The sequence below is a fragment of the Equus caballus genome, chromosome 14, assembly GCF_041296265.1.
Source record: "Equus caballus isolate H_3958 breed thoroughbred chromosome 14, TB-T2T, whole genome shotgun sequence".
Lineage (NCBI taxonomy): Eukaryota > Metazoa > Chordata > Mammalia > Perissodactyla > Equidae > Equus > Equus caballus.
In genome coordinates this window covers 44,302,220-44,322,834 of record NC_091697.1, presented here as the reverse complement: position 1 = coordinate 44,322,834, position 20,615 = coordinate 44,302,220, and the positions used below count along the sequence as shown (strand labels likewise).

General features: G+C 47.8%; 1 protein-coding gene across 5 annotated transcripts in view; it reads left to right on the top strand.

Annotated features, from left to right (window-relative positions):
• ABLIM3 (actin binding LIM protein family member 3) overlaps positions 1-20,615 on the top strand; it is a 148,358-nt gene that overhangs the window by 111,357 nt on the left and 16,386 nt on the right. For 2 of the 5 annotated variants that reach the window (XM_005599308.4, XM_023617463.2), the window contains exons 9-15: positions 8,254-8,312; positions 10,821-10,892; positions 14,657-14,812; positions 16,379-16,408; positions 16,932-17,061; positions 17,773-17,871; positions 19,208-19,255. In XM_005599308.4, the coding sequence (XP_005599365.1) occupies positions 8,254-8,312; positions 10,821-10,892; positions 14,657-14,812; positions 16,379-16,408; positions 16,932-17,061; positions 17,773-17,871; positions 19,208-19,255 (594 nt within the window). The remainder of the gene's footprint in view (positions 1-8,253; positions 8,313-10,820; positions 10,893-14,656; positions 14,813-16,378; positions 16,409-16,931; positions 17,062-17,772; positions 17,872-19,207; positions 19,256-20,615) is intronic. The other 3 variants (XM_070233035.1, XM_070233036.1, XM_070233034.1) reach the window with 2 other exon arrangements.

Below are 20,615 nucleotides of genomic sequence, written 5' to 3'. Positions count from 1 at the left end.
GTACTGGCAGCCGGCCTTGGAGGTTCTTTTGGTCAGGTTGTTTGTTTTTTAATTACTGTGGGATGGCTTTCCGATGGGCCCTAATTGGGAGAAGTCTGACGTCTGTCTGGATGAGAACTTCCAAAGCCCCAGGAGACAAGAGCAAGTTCTATTTGTTTTAAGTTCTGTTGTGCATTCAGTCTTCTGTTTTTGTAAAGATGCCAGATTTCTAATCTGTTTGTGTCCAAACCCTTCATTTGGGCTTCACCAGGAAATTAGGTCACTGATTTTGTGCAGCAAAATAATAGCCAAAGTTCTGCAGGTTCGGGGCAAAACTTAGCCTAAAATCACAAAGGTTACAGTTGCTGGATTGGTGGGAGTTTTTCTAAACCCAGAATGTGGTTCATGAGATAGATTTTCCTCTTGTTCTAAATGTGCCTGTACCTAGGAAAAAGGAAAGACAGACTTGTTTTTCTCTCCTTCTGTCTCCACTAAATACAACCGTGTTCCAAGGACCTGAGACAGAGAATGACGCTAGAAGTCCAGGAGTTCAGCTGCACATTTGAAGCAAGACTCTGTTATCATTTGTCCGTTTAATTAAAACCCACCAGGCGGGAAATCATTTATGAAATCCTAGGACAAACTTTGCTCTGCTAAGGAAAGTATTATAACAAATTGTAGGCCCCGCCAATATTAATAATAGTATTAACAATAATAATAAAATGCTATCAGCTGACATTCCTTGAGCACTTACTGTGTGCCAAGCACTGTCCTAAGAGTTTTGAATGCAGTATCTCATTTTATCCTCTCAACAATCCTGTGAGCTAAAAGCCATTAATATCCCTGTTTTAGGGAACAAGAAAGTTTAGAAAGGTTGTGTCCCTGGGCCAAGGTTCACCAGCCTGTCTTGCTAGGCTTTGTTTAAGACAGTTTTCTTCCGTTTATCATCAGAATTCTTAACCCGTAGTTCATGGTTGGCCTCTGCATTCGTTGAATCCCCTGAAATTGCTTGCCGAATTTTGCATGTAGGTATATTTCTTTAAGGAAAGGGTCTGTAGCTTCTACCAAATTTTCAGAGGTGTTCATGGCCCAAAATAAAGAACCTTAGTTCTCTGTTAATGCAAATCCAAAATGGAGCCCTGAAAGCTTGCTCTGATAATTACACCAAACTCTTCTCTTATATAACTGAGTCTATTTCAGATCACATTTTATTTGGTTCAGATGATACAAGGTCCTGGTACCAGGAGGTGTGTCTTCCTGGCACAGCTGGGGATGCCATTCATATTTAGCTGGGGCCTCCCTCTACTCTGACAAGTACCTTATCAGAGGTGCACTGAGCTAATAGATGTTCAAGAGAAACGCCTCCCTTGGTTATGGATGTCGTAATCTACACATCTCATCAAACCACACTTTCAAAGGCACTAACGTAATATTGGTTGCTATAATTTAGTAGTTTAGCATTGTTATTTTAAATTGGATCTCTCTACTGACAGCTTAGGTTGTAGGAGTTATGCTTAAAAACTTTAAATCTTATGTTTCCCCAATCCTGCTACATAATTTTAGACTCTTCAAACATATCCCGCTACTGTACTAAATTGATATTTTCTGAAGTCTGACTCTACTAAGCATATTTCATTTTAAATAGAGTACATTTTAATTTTCGATGAGCTGCAGGGTTTTTTTAGATTTTTAGGGTTACCAAACATCTTGAATCCTATAGAAAATATTACAGCATAGTAGTTTGAAGTTTGTATTTTAAAGTCTGTTTCCAACTTGCTCCACTCAGTTTGCCACAAACTCAAGATGATGAGGTCATTTTCTCTCCAGTTACATGTCACATCTACTTCACCAGCCAATTTGTCCATGTTGGTCAGAATTAGGTCCACAGCAGCAATTTCCCTGGTTGCTTCCTCTATTTTCTGGGAAACAAAATTGCCTGCCGGGCAAGTCAAGAACTTGTCAGATACTCGGGTTTTAGCTCAATGAGATGTTTTATTAGTCTGGACTTTTTAGGTGGCAGAAACCCAACGCAGACAACGTTAGGCAAAAAGGGTTGATCAGCTCAGAACTTAGAAGCTTCTAGGAGCAGCACAGCTGGTTTAAGGGCCCCACGGGGGTCAGCAGGTGGTTCTTCTCCCTGCTGCTTTCTGTGTGTGACCTCGCACTCTCCTGCCCCAGACTGGCTGCCTCAGCCCCTGCCCACGTGGGCACAGAGGGGCAGCATTCCCTGCAAGGCTCAACAGAGAAGAGTCTCCGAATCTGACTTTGGTCACATGTACATACCCAGGCCAGGATGGGGAGACAGAAGTGGACAGGCTGGCAAGACAAATAAGCTCCCTAAATCCCAGTTTCCCCATCTGAACATGGATAATGATAGGCTCCACCTCACCAGGCCGTCATGAGGATTAAATGAGCGAATGCACAGTAAAGGCTTAGCACAGAGCCTGGCACCAGCGGCTCTGCCAGTCTGAGCTCGTGATAAACACCCGGTAGGGGCTTGCCCCATGGCCAAGTGGTTAAGTTCGCATGCTCCGCTGCAGGCAGCCCAGTGTTTCATTGGTTCAAATCCTGGGCGCGGACATGGCACTGCTCATCAAACTATGCTGAGGCAGCGTCCCACATGCCACAACTAGAAGGACCCACAACGAAGAATATACAGCTATGAACAGGGGGGCTTTGGGGAGAAAAAGGAAAAAATAAAATCTTTAAAAAAAAAAAACACGCAGTAATGTAGACATGGCCATTCCCCGTGATTTCACACACTAATAAGTGCTGGTTACTGTCAATATCATCATCATTATTAATAACACTTAGAATAGGACTTGGCATATGTTAGTTATCATTGTTATTTTTCACTTAAGTACTATTGTTATAAAGTGTGTAGCGTAAGGCCTGGCACAGGCACTCTCTAAATATTAGTCATAATAATCCAATAAGATAATAAGAATGCTTAGTGCCTGACATATACTAAGCACTCCATACATTTTAATTACTGTCCTAACTGTTATTATCAGCACTTCTTGTTTCCTCTGAATTACCAGGCGCCTCAGTGCTGCCATCCTCCTCTCCTCCTCCTGCCTGATAGCCCCCATGGTAACCAGCTTCATGGTAACTAAGCACTTGGCTCCCTCAACCGCTTTATTAAGTTTCAAGCCCACTTGATCATGTCAGCTCCAGGCAAACTGGTCTTTTCCACTTCTCCCGTGTGCCCTCGTCCCTGGGCACAAGCCCAGCCTCCCAGAGGGCTCTGCTGGCAGCCCAGCCAGGCTTCTGTTCAGTGACTCCACCTGCACAGCCAGCTCTCCACCTGCTGTGTGCTCCAGCTCACCCAGGCCCTGGCTCCAGGAGGAGGAGAGTAAATGCTACCCACCCCCTTCAAACTCTCTGTTCCCCCTCCCCGCTTCCCCAAACTAGATCCTGGCAAACAGGGGGTTTGGGGAGGGAGGGCAGATAATAAGAACAACAACAACTAACACTTCCACAGTGCCTCCTCTAGGCAGACACTGTTCTAAGTGCTCTACACTTATTAACTCAAAAATCCTCGCAACAAACACGTAAGGCAGGTGCTGTTATCATCCTCATTTTATAGATGGGGAAACTAAGGCACAGAGAGGTAACTGAGTTGCTCTCGATGGTGTGGCTAGGAAGTGTTGTAACCAGGATCCAAACCTGTTAAGAATATTACATGAAATAATGCAGAGAGTGTCTGATACGTGGTGAAGAGTTCCTAATGCCCAAGGTTATAATGATGATGATATTGTTGTTACTACTTGTCAGATTCAACAGAAGGGCTCGCTCTGCTCCCTCCTGCTGAGTTTGGAACCCCTAGTAACAAGCGAAGAGCAGAGTATCCTGGAGTCTACAGAAGCAGTCTACCTGCTGCGGGGAGGGAGTGGTTTTAATTGAGGTAAAATTCACATAACATAAAATTAGCCATTTTAAAGTGTACAGGTCAGTAGCTTTTAGTACCTTCATGATGCTGTGAAACCACCACCTCTATCTAGTTCCAAGATATTTTCATCACCCCAAAAGAAAACCCATACCCAGTAAGCAGTTGCTCCCCATTCCGCCTCCCCCAGCTCCTGGCAACCCCCAATCTGCTGTCTCTATAAATTTACCTATTTTGGATATTTCATATAGAAGGGATCATACGATGTGGGCTTTTGTGTCTGGCTTCTTTCACTTAGCATAAAGTTTTCTAGATTCATCCATGTTGTAACGTATCAGTGCTTCATTCCTTTTTATGGCTGAATAATATTCCATTGTATGGATGTACCACATTTGTTTATCCAGGCAGGGATTTTAAAGGAGCCATTCGAGGGTCCTAGCAAGTCTATGTAAAAAGGTAGTGCTCCTGACGTAAAGGCAGAACTCTGAGAAATCTCACCTGCTGTGGTCCACAGAACCCAGAGGAGAAACCCGCTGTAAGAGAACACCCTGGCCTGAATCCGGGGTTGAAACTCAAATGCCTGCTTAAATGAGTGAGAAGGGAACAAGGCAGACCATAGGGCGGGTCACTGGCCACCTGCAAGGTCCAAAAGCATTCTTATTCAAAAATGCTTTAAAAACACCGTGCTGGCCAAATAGAATCTTCAGATGGGCCAGTTTCCATCACTGTTGTGTTTATAATCCTGGCTGGGCGTTCTGGAAGTCTGTGGCACCAGCTCCGGCTTTGGCATTAAAACCTCTACTAATGCAAAAAAAAAAAAAGTGTTGGCAAGTTGAACTTCAAGGTCCAGCAGAGAGATGGGTGGGTTCCCAAACATTAAATAAGCCCCGGAGTGTCACAGGTGTGGGGTGTGCTGTAACCAGTCGGAGAGATAAGACTGAGTGCTGACTCAGCTAGGGATTAAAAACAGCCCTAATACCAGGCTGAGGGACAGTTTCAGAGATTTAGATCTCTGTCTCTGAGTCAGCCAATACAGAAATAGCTAATCCTTCACTTCCATAGCCTTTACAAGAGGGTTTAACCGCACAACCTGGAATTGTGCGTGACAGTCTCCGAGGCAGAGAGTGTGACTCATGGAACCAGGAGTGTGACAAGCAAAAACTGTTGAATTCTTACAAGAAGTTAAAGAGCTCTGTCTTGTAAAGTTGGTTTCTTTATCCCATGACATTCCAAAGGAACACATTTGAAGCATTAACTGGTATTTAGCCCTGTGGTTCTCCAGTTGAGTCATAAATCACCAAGAGAGCTTGTTAAAATTGCAGATTCTCAGGCCCCAACCCCAGGAAGTTGAGTTCAGGGGCTCTGTGTGGGGGCCCAGGACTCTGCATTTTACCAGGCTGCTGGACAGATGGCCCACACATCCATACTTTGGCAAACTCCAGTCTGGTGAATATTCTTATAGACACTCAGTCTAGAATTGCAGCTGTCAAATCAGAGTCTAGATTATACCACTTGTGCAAATCTCTGAGTCCAGCTTAGAAAATTCAACTGGCCTAAAATCGAATATCATATTTCTTTTGTTTATTCATTCTCTCAGTGAGTATTTATTAAGAATCCGCAGTCCCTGCACTATATCTGTAGATAAGACAGATGTGAATCCCACTCTTTAGAGAACTTACATTCTATGCAGGATCGCTGGGTAGGGCAAATAGTTATTCTTTCTATACAGAGAAGCTTGTTAAGGTGGGAACAGACTCTGTGAGGGTTGGAAGGGAGGGCAAATGTCCCTTAGTGTAACTACCACGTGACGCATCTCCTCTGCAATATCCCTGCTGAGCATTTATCTGCCAACGTGGATACTTAAATACTTCCAGGGCCAGGGAACTCACTCTCAGAATAAACCCATCCATCCTCAGACGTTAAATTTTCCTTCCCTCAAACTTCTGCCCTTTAGTTCTTGTTCTGCTTTACAGGACACGCAGAACAAATTAATCCCTCTGTCCACAGAGAGGCATTAAAATATTCAAAACTTTCACCATTCTGTTAATTCTTCTCTTCTCCATGGTGAAGACCCTGCCTAACCTGGGGTCTCCTCTCCATCCCAGTTACCATCAGCCTCTGGGTGCATATCATCCTGTGTCTTTTTTTTTTTTTAAATACAAAGATGAGATCCAACCAGGCTATCATTCATTTCTTTATTAGACATACACAAGCCAGGTACCGAATGTTCTAGGCTCTGAGGATAAAGCCCAGAGAAGAGAATAACCTCCTTCTTCACCCTGGATGTTGCCTGTCTATCAATGTCACAGTGTCGAGCTACTGACTAGTGGCAGAAGCTCAGTAGACAATATTTCATAAGGATCTTCATCAACAAATCACCTTTTATTACCTTCATTTACCTAAATTTATTGCTAACTACCAACAAATTCCTTTCTCTTTAATTTAAATGATATACTGCCAACTCTCAAACTTCTGATTTGTTTTTTGTTTCTAATTATATTTTCTTTCTCCCATTTGATTCTCTCCCCTCACTTCTTATATAAACCTGCTTTCCTGTATGCACAGTGCTAAAGCCATTTGTGGCTCAGCTTTATTTCAGAACAGATCTGTCAATGGCATGGAGAGACCATCTAGTTTGACCCTTCACTTTACACATCCTTTCCTTCCATGAGAACTTCTGCCCAACCCTTTACCATTCTTATGCCTCTTTCACTTAATCTCATGACCTTCTTAGACATCTGTGTCCACCTCATCCATTTCCTCCAGTGACCTGTAACATGTGCTTCCTGCCAGAGCCACAGTGGTAAACAACTCCTGCCAGATTCAGTCCAGCAACTCAGAGAGGAGCCGGAAATGCTCTCTCTAATGACTCTCCAAAGCAAGGATCGCCACCCACCACTTGGTGGTGGACACACCCTTCGATTGCTAGGATCAAGCCACAGGCCCAGAGTCCCTCTACTGGGCTCTGAGAGCCACTGCACTTTACCTTAGGAGAAATTAAACTCATGTTGAATGATTAGGAATACCCCAGAACGTCAGCAAACAAGAATCGAAGAACTCTATCTCACAAATGACAAAACTGGACCTAGAATTAGAATTTTAGAGACAAAAATAATCTCCAAGACCATCCAAATCCCACCTCGTTGTTACTCAGGTGAAGAAACTGGGCCCCATAAAGAGGATGTGTTAGGGGCCAAGCAGAGACGAGAACCCAGGGCTCTTTACTTCAGCCCATCCTCTCCCCACCACGCTTTCGGCTCTAACTGTTCACCCTTTTACACCACTCCCCCTGTCACTTAGCCAGTATTCCAGTCCTAGGGGTTCCAGGCAACAAACCGTAATGGAAAATATATCCTACAAACAAAGTCAGACAAACAAATGCCATCTGGGTGCTCAGGAATCTGGCCATTTGCTGGCTCCTTTCCTTTTAGGGCTGGTTACAGGAGAAATGGCACCAGAGGGATAATATGTTCCTATTTTTCCTTCTAATCCAGGACACCTGTCCCTTCTTTGGGGAATGTGTAGTATTTGGGGCTTCTTCTCAACATGTGACCAGCCACCTGTTGCTCATGCCTTTCCAAATTGGCCTCTCAGGTTTGGAGCCAGCCAACTGGACCCCCACCCACAATAAAATATAGGCTTTCGCAGCATCCTAAATTTGAAGAGTCTAGAGTCTGTTAGGAATTAGCAGGTCAAGACAGTGCTCCCAAACAGAATATCCACCATGACACTGCCTCCCCTTAAATATGATAGCTCTGATAGACTGTCATGAGTCTTTGAAGAGAAAAGAAGGCTGGAGGTCACCACGGTCTGTCACTTTATTTCACCTCCACTGCCATTCATTCATTCAACAAATATTTATTGACCACCTGCCATGTGTCAGTCACTGCCAATCGTCTACTCATCTAGTCACCCCACAAACATGTACGGGGCCTCTGCTGAGAGCAAGGTCCAATGCAGGATGCTGTGGGAGATCCAACAGTGAATAAAGCTCAGCCCTGCCGGAGGAGCTTCTAATTTAGTTGGGATGATAAATCCACAAGCTACTGTGATGTAAGGTCGTATGTATTGAGAGAGATACAAAGAACTATGGATCATGGAGGAGAGAGAAGTCACTCCCAGCTAGCAGGTAAGAAAGTTTGCAAAAAGATACCATGTGAGACCTGGACCTTGAGGAATGGGTAGGATTTGGACAGGCAAAAAGAGTGCATGCATGGTTGAATTGATATAGCAGCAGAGAACCAGGAAAACCCAGGGGTCCTCCCGGCTGCTGTGCCGGGTGCACATGCTGTGGAGGGAATAAATAGAGGTGGAGGTTGGGGAAAGACTCCAAAAGCTGGTAGGTGTGAAAAGTCTGAGCCTTTGCTGTTTTCCTGGCCCCTTAGGTTCTGAGGTTTGGCACCCCATCTGCAAACAGGCAGCCCGGGCAGAGAAGAAGTTAAAGGTAAGAGAGCTGGAAGTAATACCAGACCCACTACTTTTTGCCACAAGCTGGGGGCACTGTGCTTTAGTAGAGAGTCATTCCTTTGTTTGCACACTTCCAAATGTGAGCCTGTATCCTTGGATTTCCTTAATGGAAACACCTGCATCATGGGGCTTTTGAGGGGATAAAGACATTGGATGTGAGAGCACTTTGAAAACTGTAAAGCACTGTATTCATGTGAGTTTTTAGTGTTTCTGGGGTGACGCTACAACCTTACCAATGCATACCAAGATGGTGGCCTCTCAGAGGCACACATGCCATGGTCAGTTATTAATAATAATAGTTAATGTTGTCACAGGAATTGACCGTTTGCAAAGCATCTTCACAGTCACTGTCTGATTTGATTTCTTTAACCGCATGGGGCAAGTGGGGCAAGGAATTTTACCTTATCTTTGCTTGTGAGAAAATCAAGGTCTGAAGAGGGTAGTGATGTGCCCATGGTAATACAGACAGGCAGGAGCACAGCCAGTGGTGCAGGGCACATGCTGGACCAGCTGTGGTCCTGCATCCCTCTGAACTACTGTGCTCTGAAAAGTACAAGGAGGTCCTGTGAATCTGGGTTCTTGATCCAAGGACTGCAGGGAGGGGCCCAGCTCCTGGGTCCTGATGCTGTGGAGGGGAGACCTAGGGTGTGTGCTGGGGGCCACTCGATGATCTCCAAGGTACCTCCACACTCTCGCCCAGAATATCAACTTGGCCTCTTGGGACTCTATAAAAGGTTACCTGCTAGAGTATCAACTAAAAACACATCTGTGGGGCCCACCCCAGTGGCCTTGTGGTTAAATTCAACACCCTCCACTTCAGCAGCCCATGTTCGATTCCTGACCATGGACTATACCACTCGTCTGGAAGAGGCCATGCTGTGGCGGTGGCTCCCATACAAAAAAAGAGAAAGATTGGCAACAGATGTTAGCTCAGGGCAAATCTTCCACAGGAAAAAAAAACAGATCTGTACAATTTCTCACCAGCTGGTTAAACGTTCTCTCCTTTGCCATCTCATCAAACTTAGTGTAAGTTTTGCAAAAGAGCAGGTCTATTAATGTATAATTTTTTTGAGCCATGAGTTTTTTCCCCTGTTTCTTTGAAGGCCTCTCCCATTTGAGGTGTAAGAAGACATAGTTGTCCTTTTCTTCTTCAATTTCCTCCTTTTTGGTGGCATTTCTCAAATTTCAGTTATTCTTCTACAACCCCGATTGTTTTTGCCATATCTGTGTACCATTTGTATCCTTATTTACCTAATATTTTTCTTTAAATCAACTCATGATTTTTAGCTTAACTTATTTTAAAATAAAACTATATTACCAAGTGGAAAAACAGTATTACTTGCTATAAATAGAAGGTAACCATAAAATATATTCAGTGAAAAGGAATAATTCTTAAGAGTAAATCTTAGAAATTCTAGCTAGATCATATTGCCTGCCCTCTCTTTGTTAAAAAAAAAAAGGAGCCACAACTAGAAGGACCCACAACGAAAAATATACAACTATGTACCTGGGAGCTTTGGGGAGAAAAAGGAAAAAAAAATAAAATCTTTAAAGAAGAAAAAGGAAATTAGCGATTGTCGAGAAAGTTGCTGAAATGTATTAGCACCAAATTAAGACTTCCTCCTTGATCTAACCAAGAGGATTGAAATAGAATTTTACATTCTACTCTCTCACTCTGCCACTCAGTGTTATCAAACGTTCCACCTAAATTCATCTTCCCCGAGCCATGCTAGTTCACGATCCAGAGTTTGGAAAACCGCTATATAGCCCCACTGAGAATGCCTTAAATTGTAGGATGGAGATCTGGAAGGGAATTGAACAGTCCTTAGGACCAGCCCCTTCATTTTACAGATCAGGAACCCAAGATCCCTAAAATCATAGTTCACTAGTGGTCCTTGGTTCCCAATCTGTTTACTTTTTAACCACAATATGCCGCCACTCTCTTGGACGCTCTAAGACGGACATCAGGTTCTGCTAAGGGAGCCATTTCTATCATTGCCATTGTTCAGAGGAAGATTTTTTAAACTTGCCACTTAGGTTGAAGTCAATCTACAATGGATACACTATAGGAATCAGTCTATTATGCAATTACATGAAGTTTAACCTACTTTTACATTTTATATAGACAAAATGCTAAGGAATGAGTATTAACCAGTTTTATTCACTTAAAGTAAATACCTTATTAACTGAGATAACCCAAAATGAAAAGTTTTATGAGTGATTTCCTATCTAAAAGGCCAACTACAAATATGTAAAAAATAAATCCATATTCTGTCCAACAGCCTAAAGTCCTGTGCATTTCAGATTTCATTCACACTCAGACGTTGATTAAAAAGGCAAAAAATAAAGATAAAGTACAGAAATAGAGAGTGCTTGTGACAGTATGCTCATGTTCCCTGAAGAGCTGGTCCTTGTACTCCCCTCTCCCCCTCCCCACCAAGTTGGAGTGCAGCTTCCCACCCCTCTGTCTTCGTCTCTCCCACAGCACAGGCGGACGTCTGAAACTTCCATCTCGCCCCCTGGATCCAGTATTGGGTCACCCAACCGAGTCATCTGCGTATGTATCACTTTTCAGCCACCAAAAGGCCTTTCTTATCCCCCAGCCTGGTATCTAAAGCGTTTCTAAGGAGAGCCAAAGAGAGCTGTCAGATTTTCATCCAAATGGTATCTGGTGTGTGCCTGTCCTGTGCTAGGTCTGTGCTAGATCCTGAGGGTGCAGTAGAGTACAGAGAGGGCGTGGACCCTACCCTCCTGGAGCTCACAGCCTAGTAAATGGAGTTACAGGGATAATATCATTTAGTGGGAGCAGGAGAAAGAAAGTGCAGTGACAGCAAGAACCTTGACAAGCTCTGAAACCATGCGATGTGCCTCCTTCCCCATTAACTGAGACAAGGGCAAGATAAAAATTTGAGATCAGAGTGGTATTCAGAGTGGGTATTGGGTAGAATGTCAATGTGGAGATACTGGTGTATGATAAAAAGGCAGAAAGGAGGAGGAAGCCATATGACTGAAACATGGCTGTAAAGGATTTGGAAGGGTAAGAAGACCTTTCCAATCACATGAGATATCCAGAGATGGAGTAGACCATGTGTGTGTGTCTGCGCTCCCATCCCCAGAGGCGTTCAAACACAGAGACACTCATCATTTGCAGGGATGTGGCAGAAGGGACAACAGTTGAGTTAGATGACCTCAGAGGTCCCTTGGATACGTAATTTATTCATTAATCAAATGTGTGCCGAGTGTCTATTCTGTGCTAAGTGCTGGGCTCTGCACTGGGGAACTGGACGTGAACTGCACTGACCTGATGCCTGTCCTCCTACCATTGAGTACGTGACTCCATGGATAATCAGTTGCAGTTCTGGTAAGTGCTAGGAAGAGAAAGTGCAGAGTGCTCTGATGATGCTACAGATGAACAGAGGGACTCGACAGAAGAGTCCTAAGGAAGAAACATTCAAGCTCAAAATCTAAGAGATAAACAGAAGTAAGCTGAAGGAGGTGGGGGAGGCAGAGCCAGGCAGGACTGAGACCAGCAGAGGAACGGACTCACAGTCAGCAAACCCCAATCCGACTGACTCTGGACTGTTCCAGGCTTCCTCAAGTCAAAGGAGCCAAGAAGACCAGAAATGTAGGGGAAATGGTCTACAGCGGGAAACCCATTCCTTGTTAAGAAGCTCTGGATATAGTCCGTGAACCCTCCATCCCTGGGTGGGCCCTGACCACCATTGCTAGATCATTATTTTACTCCAAATCCACATCCAGTTTCCTTGATCCCTGGATGGTGCCCATCGATGGACTGTTTCCTTTTCTTTCTTCTTTGGTTCAAATGAATAAAGACATAAGAGTTGTCACTGACTGCAACTTCAATATGGGTCAATACGGCCATGCGGCTCCCGCAAAAGACAAGCGACTTTGATCACAGGCTGTACTCATTGAAGATTCCTGTCCAGAACAAGAGAGATGATAGTCCCCCCAGTGCTATGAACAGAGCCGTACCACAGCAGGATTAATGAGCTTAGTTTCAGGACCTACACCATGAGAAGGTTATTGACAAACATGAGCATGTCTCCAGAAGACAGTTTCCAGGATACACGAACTCAGGCTATATACGGTTGCATTATAATACCTTTCATGCTGGCCGGTCTCCCCTGCTACTAAGGAGCCGCACAGACCTTTGTGAAATGAGTTAGGCTCTGATGATGTTCACCCTGGAGTCCTGGAGAAAGCTCGTGGAGTTGCCCCTGTGAGAAGCAGCTTGACTACAGATGAACCAGAGCAGCTGGGGACACCTGCCATGGTGCCCTCCAACTTGGGGCTTATCCACTGAGATCAGTTACCCCTCACATCCCAGCAGAGGCTTGTGTCTCTACTTCTGTTCTCTCTTGCTCTCCCCTTAGTGGCACCTCACCTCCAGCTTCTCTGGAGTATGACTGCACCTGTCATGTGAGCCATATTTGAAGTCACACCATTCCAAAGATGACGTCCAAATCCGGGGAAGAATCCATCCAACCACTTCCGGCACATGCAATACCTGACAGAAACATAGAGTATTGGTTTAATTTTCATAAATACTGAGGTTTGGTATGAAAATAGAATTATCAGTGAACCTGGAGGGGGCAGGTTCTTTCAAACTTTGCTCCGTCCCCTCCTGAGTCATCTTCAGGTGGCTTGACTTCGACCACCCCACGTGTTCTCTTCCTTCCTGACTAATTGTGTTAGGATGCCTCTGTTCAATCACTGTGCCTCCAGACCCGAGGCTCCATTATAACTCTGTAAACAAGGAAGCTATAGGAAGAAATATAAATTTAGTATTTTTGAGGTTTGGAGCAAAGTGCCGAGATGAATATTGGTGGGTTGAGACAAGTTTGTAAGATGCCAAGAGCTCTCAAGGTCAAGATCTAACAACCCAGGACAAAAGCCAGCAGTGACTTCAGCAAGTGGACTCTTCTATAAGGTCCCCTTTACCCCACACCCAAAATTGGTGCAGATGTGGGCGTCTGACCTGTGCAGGCTCTGGCAGAAATGAGATGGCACACTTCAAAGGGTTTAACTAAGGAGGGTTCTGTGAAGGGACCGTTTAGAGAGGTGTGGGCAGGGTTACAGGGCCACAAAACGTAGTGTGGCATCCAGGGACTACAACAGTGGGAAGTTGTCACCACCCTAGGCCTAAAGGGAAGGGCTGGCGAGAGCTGGAGATGTGAAAGAGCAGCCCTGGATGGACGGGAGCCATGCCCTCCGCGCGGCCCTGGGAGAATATTATGAGGATAATACAGTCTCCCTGGACCTCTGTCCAGTGGCCTCTCTCTTAATCTGCCTCACCTCGGGACCTTGTGAACCGCGGGAGTTACAGGGGGCGCAGGTACTGGTTGACCATAGCAGAAACCAGGTGATCAGAAACAGAGGGATCAGCTGGAGGCTGCAGACACAGAGAGGATGTGGCTTCAGGAGCCGCAGGACGTGGGCTGTCCCATGCAAGGGGAAGCCGTCTCTTCATCCTCGCAGATCTAAAGGGCTGAACCCAGGCAAAGTCAGGTAGTAGTAAGAGGCTCATTTCAGTTTGATGTAAGGAGCAGCTTTCTGCGTGCAGCCCTCTGACAGTTGTCAGTGAGCTCCCCATCTCGGGAAGCCGGGAGAGGCCACTGGAGAGGGCAAACTGGCTGGGTTTGAATTCTGCTTATTAGCTGTGTGACTTTGGGAAAGTTAATTGATTTCTCTGTGCCTGTTTCCTTAGTCAAAGATGAGGATAATATTAGCACTACTGTTAAAGTTGTGAGTTGTAGGGGTTAATGGAGTTAATCCACGTAAGGGACCTAGGACAAAGTCTGGCTTATACTGAGTGCTCACCAGATGTTAGCTAGTGTTTTACTATCATGATTAATTCTGTCTTTACCATCTTCAACTTCTTCAAGGATGCTGTGAATGGGGCATCCTCACTCTGTGGGGTTGGAAGGCAGTCGGCACCCAGGCTGTGTATTCAAACCTGCTAGCTAAGTGGTGCAACTTGCAGAACCTTTTGAGCCTCATTTTCCTCATCTGGAAACTAGGAATAATCTTGACCCTTCACAGAGGCATCATGACATCTAGATGAGAGAGTCCCTGTAAGGCACAGGGCCTCACACGCGAGGTGTGCTTGGTGAATGTTAGCCCTGTTGGAACGGATGGCCTGTAAGCACCGTCTTATTCTACCACCCAGGAGTCTTCCATCCTGATAGTTTGTTTCTAGTGGAAACTGGAGAAGCTCGTTCCTCCTGTGCCTGCTTTTTGTTTCCTCTCTCTTCTCTCTTATCTTTCTGCTTCTTTCCTGCCCATTTCCCTCTTCCCCAGGCTAAAGTGGATAATGAGATCCTTAATTACAAAGACCTGGCAGCCCTCCCCAAGGTTAAGTCCATCTACGAGGTACAACGCCCCGACCTCATTTCCTACGAGCCTCATTCCAGATACACGTCCGACGAGATGCTGGAGAGATGTGGCTACGGGGAGGTATGGCGTCTCGCCTCTCTCTGGGGCTGTTGGAGGAGAGGAGGGCCCGTGGCGTCCCCTGCCCACTCCGTCCCAGATACTTTGGCCTCTACAGTGTTGGCCTCCAAAGTCTTTTAAACTGGAATTTATAGTCAACGTTTAAAAATCAAGAGATTTCCTCTAAAAATCCAACTTTTCTTGAAAAATCAGAGCTGGCGACACTAGTCCAATGTTTCCACCATCTGGAGGTGGGGAGCAGAGCCTCCTGTAGGCAGGGTGTGGGCTCTCCACTTCTCCCAGTCCCCACCATTCCCTGAGAACCCCAACTTTGAAGCCCAGAACCCATGACCACTTATCCCGTGAGCTGTTGTTTTTCTTAGAGTGGAGAAATTTTGTACCCAGCCCATGGCTCTCACCCTCTGCCAGGCTCTAATCCCTGGTTAAGTAGAGTCTCTGGTTTTTGTACCTGGCCTTAAGCCCCTGTGCTCAGAGCAAGAGACACTTTTATAAAAATGCAGCATCAGATGGCTTTGGAAATCGTTAAATGGTTGCTGGAGAAAAGGAAGTGTTCTCTGGCGAGGACAGGGTGGCCACCACCCTGGGGGTCCTGGCAGTCTGTATGCCAGGAGATTTCTAACTCCATCCCAGGCTTCTGGAGCTGAGATCATTTGGAGCAGAAGGAGCCCTTGTCTGGGGGGCAGGGACCCAGGTTCTTGTCCCCACCCATCACTGGCCCCTTCCTCTCTAAAGAGATGGGGTTCCATTTGGTTTGAGAGCCCAGTGCTGAGATTCTCTGGGTTCAGGCCCCTGAAATGGACCAGCGAAAAGTGACCAAGTGACCAAGACTAATTCTCCTGAAGCCAGAGATGGCAAACTGGGGCCCACAGGCCACAGCCAGCCCCCAGGTTTGTTTTGTGTCACTCACAAAGTGTGTTTTAAAAATGTAAATTAGCTGTCAACATTTCAACACTGGGAGGTTTCACATAAGAATCTGCATTTCTAACTTGTCTTGGAAACTTGAGAGGCTGCGTTAAGGTCGGGCAGTTCCAGCCTGGCCCTGACCTGCCAGAGCTGAGCGGCTGCTGCCCTCTGTAGACGGCACGTTCCGTCTCCAGCCGCACCACCAGCTGGCCCAACTCCCACCTGGATGGCAGCAGCCTGGCCCTTGCTTGGCCGCCCATTTGGGTCCCCTGCCCTGGGCACTGATCTCATGAACCGCAGAGGGGTCCTGAACAGGTAGAGGGACGGGAAGGGTTGTGAAATGGCCCTGAACTTGCAGTGGAGAAGCCTAGTTCCACGTGAGGACCCTCTACCTCCTCTCTGAGAGGCCCCCAGCTGTCCCGGTCCCTCTCTGGGCCCTGGTTTTTCCCGTTTGTAAAAGAAGGACGTAATCTCAAGGTTTCCAACCACCTGTCAGCACTGCTGACCTTCTGGAACTCCGTGAGGCTGGCATCCGGAGAGGGAGGCCCAGGGGCCACTGCAGACCTCTCTTTCTGAGCCATTTAACCACTTTCTGTCCCTCCTTCTTGCCCTCCTCTCTCTCCTCCTGCTCCTTCCACGACTGCCTTCAAACTCTTCGCCTCTAAGTCGCTGGGAACGTTATCTCCCTACTCCCAGGTAATGAAACTGGTCCAGGAGACCTTTTCTATGATTGTGGCCCTTTGTGCTGACCAAGCAGACCCCTGATTTTACCCTCCCTCACCTACCAAGGGGCTGAACCCTTGCCCAAAGTGCTCCCCCAACCAGGGAGACACGGGGAAACTTAGGAGCATGACCTGGAGGACGTGGCGGTGGCATAAAGGCTAGAAATGGCTAGAAGAGAAGCTGGTGTACGCCCTCTACCCAGAGATGCCCTCCCTAATGGCTCTTTGATCCTTGGCCAGGATTCCAGGGACTTGGCCCACAGGTTCCATTCAAGAGCCTGTGAGTGATGGCTGAAGGCCCTGAAAATTGTCTGCAGCCTTCCTCAGCCTGTGCCTGTAACCCGGGGAGGGATCTCCATATTCAGAAGGGAAGCACCATGTCTCAGCCCCTAGCATCCCAGATCCCCTGTCTCCCCGCTGTCACCTGCCTGCTAGACCCTTGGGCCACAGGCCCTCATAGTCGCCAGCCTTGCTCACAGCCCCGTTTCCTCCCCTAGGACATCTACGAGAACCTGGACCTCCGGCAGAGACGGGCCTCCAGCCCAGGATACATCGACTCCCCCACCTACAGCCGTCAGGGCATGTCCCCCACCTTCTCCCGCTCACCCCACCACTACTACCGCTCTGGTAAGGAAGGGGGAAGCCCCCAAAGGGACAGGAAGAGCCAGGGGACAATGCAGTGGCTTGATGTCCCTGGCTGCAGAGGCAGCGTGGGGCTTCCCCAGGATCTCAGTCACAGTATGGCCTTCTGGAGGCCTGTGGCCACTCAGGTGACCAGCTGGTCCTTAACTGAGTCCCTGAAGATGCCCCTGGCAGGGGGACAGGAGGGTGCATGGTCCTGAGAAGCAGTAGAAGGCGGCTGGTGAGCTGCCAGGAGTGGGGAGTGGCAGGCAGTCCAGGGGTCCTGGCTGGAAGAAAACCCGTCTGTCCTCGTCTTTTGGCCTGCCCCATCCAGAGGGTAGAACCAGAGGACCAGAAATGGGGCTGTGGCCTGGTCTTCACCCGAGGGTCCAGCCGGACCCAATCCAGTCAGGTTGTCCACAGCCGCCCTAAGGTTGGGGCGAAGCAGGCAGAGCAATTCAGGGAGGGGCCCAGGTGGGAAGGGGTGGGAAGCTAAGAGGGGCAAAGACGCCTTTCTTACAACCCACAAAATCTGTCTTTGGGGTGAAGCAAGAAAACAGGGTCAAGCCTGTTTCTGCAGACACACCGCATGCAAGCACAGCCCCTCCCCACCATCCCTGCTGTCATCACCTCACTGCTGCTGTAACCGCCACTGCGTTAATGCCTGTTTTCTCTGTGCCTCTGTTCTCTCTGGGGACCACTGCCTGCGTGCTCCAGGGCCCGAGAGTGGCCGGAGCTCTCCATACCATAGCCAGTTAGATGTGAGGTCCTCCACTCCAACCTCTTACCAGGCTCCCAAGCACTTTCACATCCCAGGTAGGCTGCCAGCCTGGAATTCCCAGCGTGGGTGCATGCTCCGTGGGGTTGCCGGGCGCCCTGCACCGGCACCGCGGAGAAGCCGGTTCCTGGGGACCCTCCCTAACCAGTCACCCACACTAACCCACCTCCAGTCCTCACATGTCCATGGGCTTTAGTCCACCCACTTGACAGAACCAGCCCTGATCAGGACCACCAGGAAGCCCAGGGAAGTGCCTCGGATGTCTGAGGGCCGTGGTGGGACTTGGCAGTACCCACACTGAGGGTCATGGGCTTTTCATTATAAGCTCGTGACCTTGGGTCAGTTACTTGCCTTCCCTGAGCCTCTCTTGTTCTCTCTGTACAGCCAGGCACTGTTCTGGGCCCTGAGGTTGCAAATGTGCTCAGCCCAGCCCAAATCCTGCCTTCATGGTGTTTATATTCTAGTGGGGGGAGGGAGATAATAAATGAGTAAACAAATAAGTAAAATGATAATTCAGGTAATGATAGTGCTATAAACATAATAAAACATAGCGTTGTGATAGAGTGACTGGGGTGGGGGAGGCCAGCTAGTTGGAGTGGTTAGGAAGGGCTTCTGGGAGGAGGTGACATTGAAGCTGAAAGATGAGAAGGAGCCCACCATGGAAAGATCCCAGGGAAAAACATCCTGGACAGAGGGAACAGCAAGTGCAAAGGCCCTGAAACACTAAACTAGCCAGCCAGGCCAGCGTGGCTGGAGGAGGCAAGCATGAGGGAGAGTGATAGGAGATCAGAGGAAGGCAGGGGCTGGGTGGCCTTGTGGCTGTGGTTTGGACGAGGTTTCCCCCTGAGTTCCAGCAGAACCCTGGAGCTCAGGATGTCACTCCTTACTCACGTCTCCCCCGGAGCTCCTGCTGCTGTTTCACCTACACCTTTCTCACCTGCCCCAGATAGGTCCCATCCCGTCTGTTTTTGAGGGAGTGGGAGGGCGATGATGCTGAACTGTGGCCGCAGCATTCTGGGGCCTTTCACGTGGAATGAGACGTGGCCGCTGGGTGGAGGCGTTGGACACCTTGCTGCATGGGGTCCTGCTGAGCACGCGCCTGCCTTGTGCCTGCATGCCCACCATTCAAGCCCCAAGTCCCTTCCTCAGCACTGTTCGAATCCATCCATTCCTCTCCCCTCACCTTTCTTGGAACCCGATGGGATGAGGTTGGAAGTTCAGTTTTGGAAGAGGAAGTCCACCAGGGAAAAGAGGGGCACCCTTGGGAAAAGTTGCTGACTATCTCTCTTTTGAGATCAACTGACCAACTACGTCTCTTTTTCTCCGGTCTCTCTCTGTCTTCTCCCCACTGTCCCTTCCCGGTCTGTCTGGCAGCTGGAGAAAGTAACATCTACAGGAAACCCCCGATCTACAAACGGCATGGTACGGTCAAAGACTTGGCCAGGCAAGGGGAGGGGGCCGTTAACCATCTGTGCAAATGGCTCTGCACAGGCCACCAGGAGGGACACACACACATGACTGTAACTCGGTCCTTCTTGTTGGCTGCCCCCAATCACTCAAAGTGACATTAGGAAGGAATTTGGTGTCATTTCAAAAGAGCATTTCGTGTCCTCTAAGTACTTTCCCAGCTCCTCCCAACCTTCCTTCCCTGCTGTCTGGGGTCCTAAATTCCATGGTCAGAGCAACCCTTGTCAAATGCATGCACCCCTGGGAGAGTCGCACTCCTGGCATTGACACTCAAACTTTGACATTCGTTAGAGTCACCTGGGATGCATACGGATTCCTGGGTCCCACCCCAGACTTCCTAAATCACAATTTTGTATTTGTAACACTTTCTCCAGATGATTCCAATGCCCAGCCCAGCTTGGGAACCACTGCTCTAGGCCATTCTCAGTCATAGTGTCCAGAGAATGGATGGAGGCCTGGAGAGGGGGTGTGGATGAGAAAGGAGCAAGATGTCAACGAGGTTGCCTTCATTCATTCATTTGTGTATTCATTCATTTGGTGGTTCTTAAAGAATGGTCTGTGGACCACCTGCACCTGAGAGACCAATTGAAAAAACAGGGGCCCTGCCCCTGCCCTGCCCTAGACTTCCTTAATTAGAAATACTGAGAATGTGGCCCACAAATCTGCACTGTAAGCGGCTTCGTTTGTGATTCCTGCCTGCACTCCGTATGAGAACCGCCATTCCTTCATCACTGAGAGCTCCTGTTCGTTCTCGCAAAAGCGCTTATTGAGGCTTGGTTGACTAAGCACATCCCTTCTGTTGGGGATGCAGGGGCCCAGCTGCCACCCCCTATCACCCTCACGTGTCTAGGGTCTGGCTGGATAACAGGGGAGCACAGACTGGACGAGCATGGAGACAGCAGAAGCAGCGCTGTACAGCTGAACTCACCGAGCTGGTGGAGGGGGCAGTACAAGTCTAAATAGTGGCTCTGGATGCTTAAGACCTGACAGTTTAGACAAATGTCTTCGATTTCTAAGGGGGCTGGTGTGGGGTCCGGGGGAGTCTGTGAGCACATGCATGTCTATGCGTGGCTGTGGAGGACACACCATGTACCCAAAGTGGCCACAGAAAGGGACCAACCCTAACAAAGGTAGTTTGTCCAGAAAAGGCCCCCGGATCTCGAGCACCTCAGGACTGCATGAGATTTTCCAGGTGGGCTCTGAGGGGCAGCACCAGGCTCGGGGGGAGTCTAGGGTGGAGGTGGATTGTGTGGATATCACAGTGGATAAAAGGGCTGAATGACATCGGCTGGGGTGGGAGGGGCTGCCTGGGACC